The 1,398-nt window shown below is 39.4% G+C and overlaps 1 protein-coding gene across 1 annotated transcript; it reads left to right on the forward strand.

Annotated features, from left to right (window-relative positions):
• On the forward strand, nt 342–1,064 carry LOC104763291 (glutathione S-transferase T3-like). The gene is made up of 2 exons (XM_010486681.1): nt 342–826; nt 914–1,064. The coding sequence occupies exons 1-2, from the start codon at nt 342–344 to the stop codon at nt 1,062–1,064; spliced, it is 636 nt and encodes a 211-aa protein (XP_010484983.1).

Here is a 1,398-nt window from a genome sequence, read left to right on the forward strand (position 1 = left end):
TGGTGTTAGTTTAGGTAATAGTCGAGTCAGTCATTGATGTTATTGCTTTTGTTTGTTGGTTGTGATAAATACATTTAGTACTTGATTATTAGGGAGGTCTACATCAGGCTTATTGTTTGATGCTTTGTGTTAGTTGGTTGTGAAGATGTTTAATGTATGGTTGTTGTAGTTTAGGTAAACACTTAAATTCAAAATTTAAACCAACTAGTTGTAAAAGTAAATTACACCTAAACCTTATAAATTGAAAGACTTCCTCTTCATAGTAAAAACACAAAACACACTACGTAACCCTAAAGACTTCCTCTTCATTCTCCTTTTAACACACACAAACAAAGTAGGATATGGATTCTGACGATGGAATGAATCCATATCGTCCCTCCTCTGGCTTCTTCAATCTGTTACAAAGTCAACTTGAAACCCAAAACCTCGAATACACTCCTTATGAGGGTCCATGTTCTAACGCTCCATCTGAACTTGCATCCCCTCAAGAAAACCGCAATTCAAGGCATGCATGGTTACCAACAGATGATGTCATGGGTGTCAGCGCTTGGCTAAACAAGAGCAATGATCCAATTACTTCCAATGAGAAAAGACGTGGAGCATTTTGGGGAAGGATTGCAGATTACTTTGCATCTTGTCTAAATGCTGCAGGTCGGCCAAAGAGAGAGGCCAGTCATTGTAAGCAGAGGTGTGGGAGGATAAACTACTTGGTGTGTAAGTTCGTTGGTTGGTACGAGGCTGCCACAAGGGAGAAGTCTAGTGGACAGAATGAAGATGATGTGATGAAGCTAGCACACTGGATATACTTCAATGATCACAAACAGAGGTTTACCTTGGAGCATGCTTGGCGAGAGCTAAGATATTATCAGAAATAGTGTGCGTCCACATCTAATAAAGGGAATGGAGTGAAAAGGGGAAGGGTGGGTGAGGATGGGTCTGCACAGGATGCACAACCGGTGATTGATGTCGAGGATGATCCAATGCCCCGTCCTCCTGGTGTTAAGGCTGCAAAGGGGAAAGCCAAAAAAAGATCTAACACTAAACCGGATGTGGAGGACGATTGAAAAGCTTTCTTGGAGTTTCAGATGGAGCGTGTTTCGCAGATGTATGAGATGAAGCAAAATGATTTCGCTTTGAAGGAGAAGGAGTTCGCTTTGAAAAAGGAACATATTAAGCATGTGATGCTTGTAATCTGATTGCTAAAAAGGATTCACTAACTGAAAAAGCTCTTAAGGACAAGCTAATTGATGACATGATGTCATCGGGTTGAATGTTAAAAGTTTGAATTTCTTAAGGACAAACTAATTGCAGTTTTGTTTTATTAACTACGTTTATGTTTGTAGTGTATTATGCTTTCTTGTGTTTGGTTGTAACATATTTTGATGTTTTATTGTGTTA

This window comes from Camelina sativa, chromosome 18 (assembly GCF_000633955.1).
Source record: "Camelina sativa cultivar DH55 chromosome 18, Cs, whole genome shotgun sequence".
Lineage (NCBI taxonomy): Eukaryota > Viridiplantae > Streptophyta > Magnoliopsida > Brassicales > Brassicaceae > Camelina > Camelina sativa.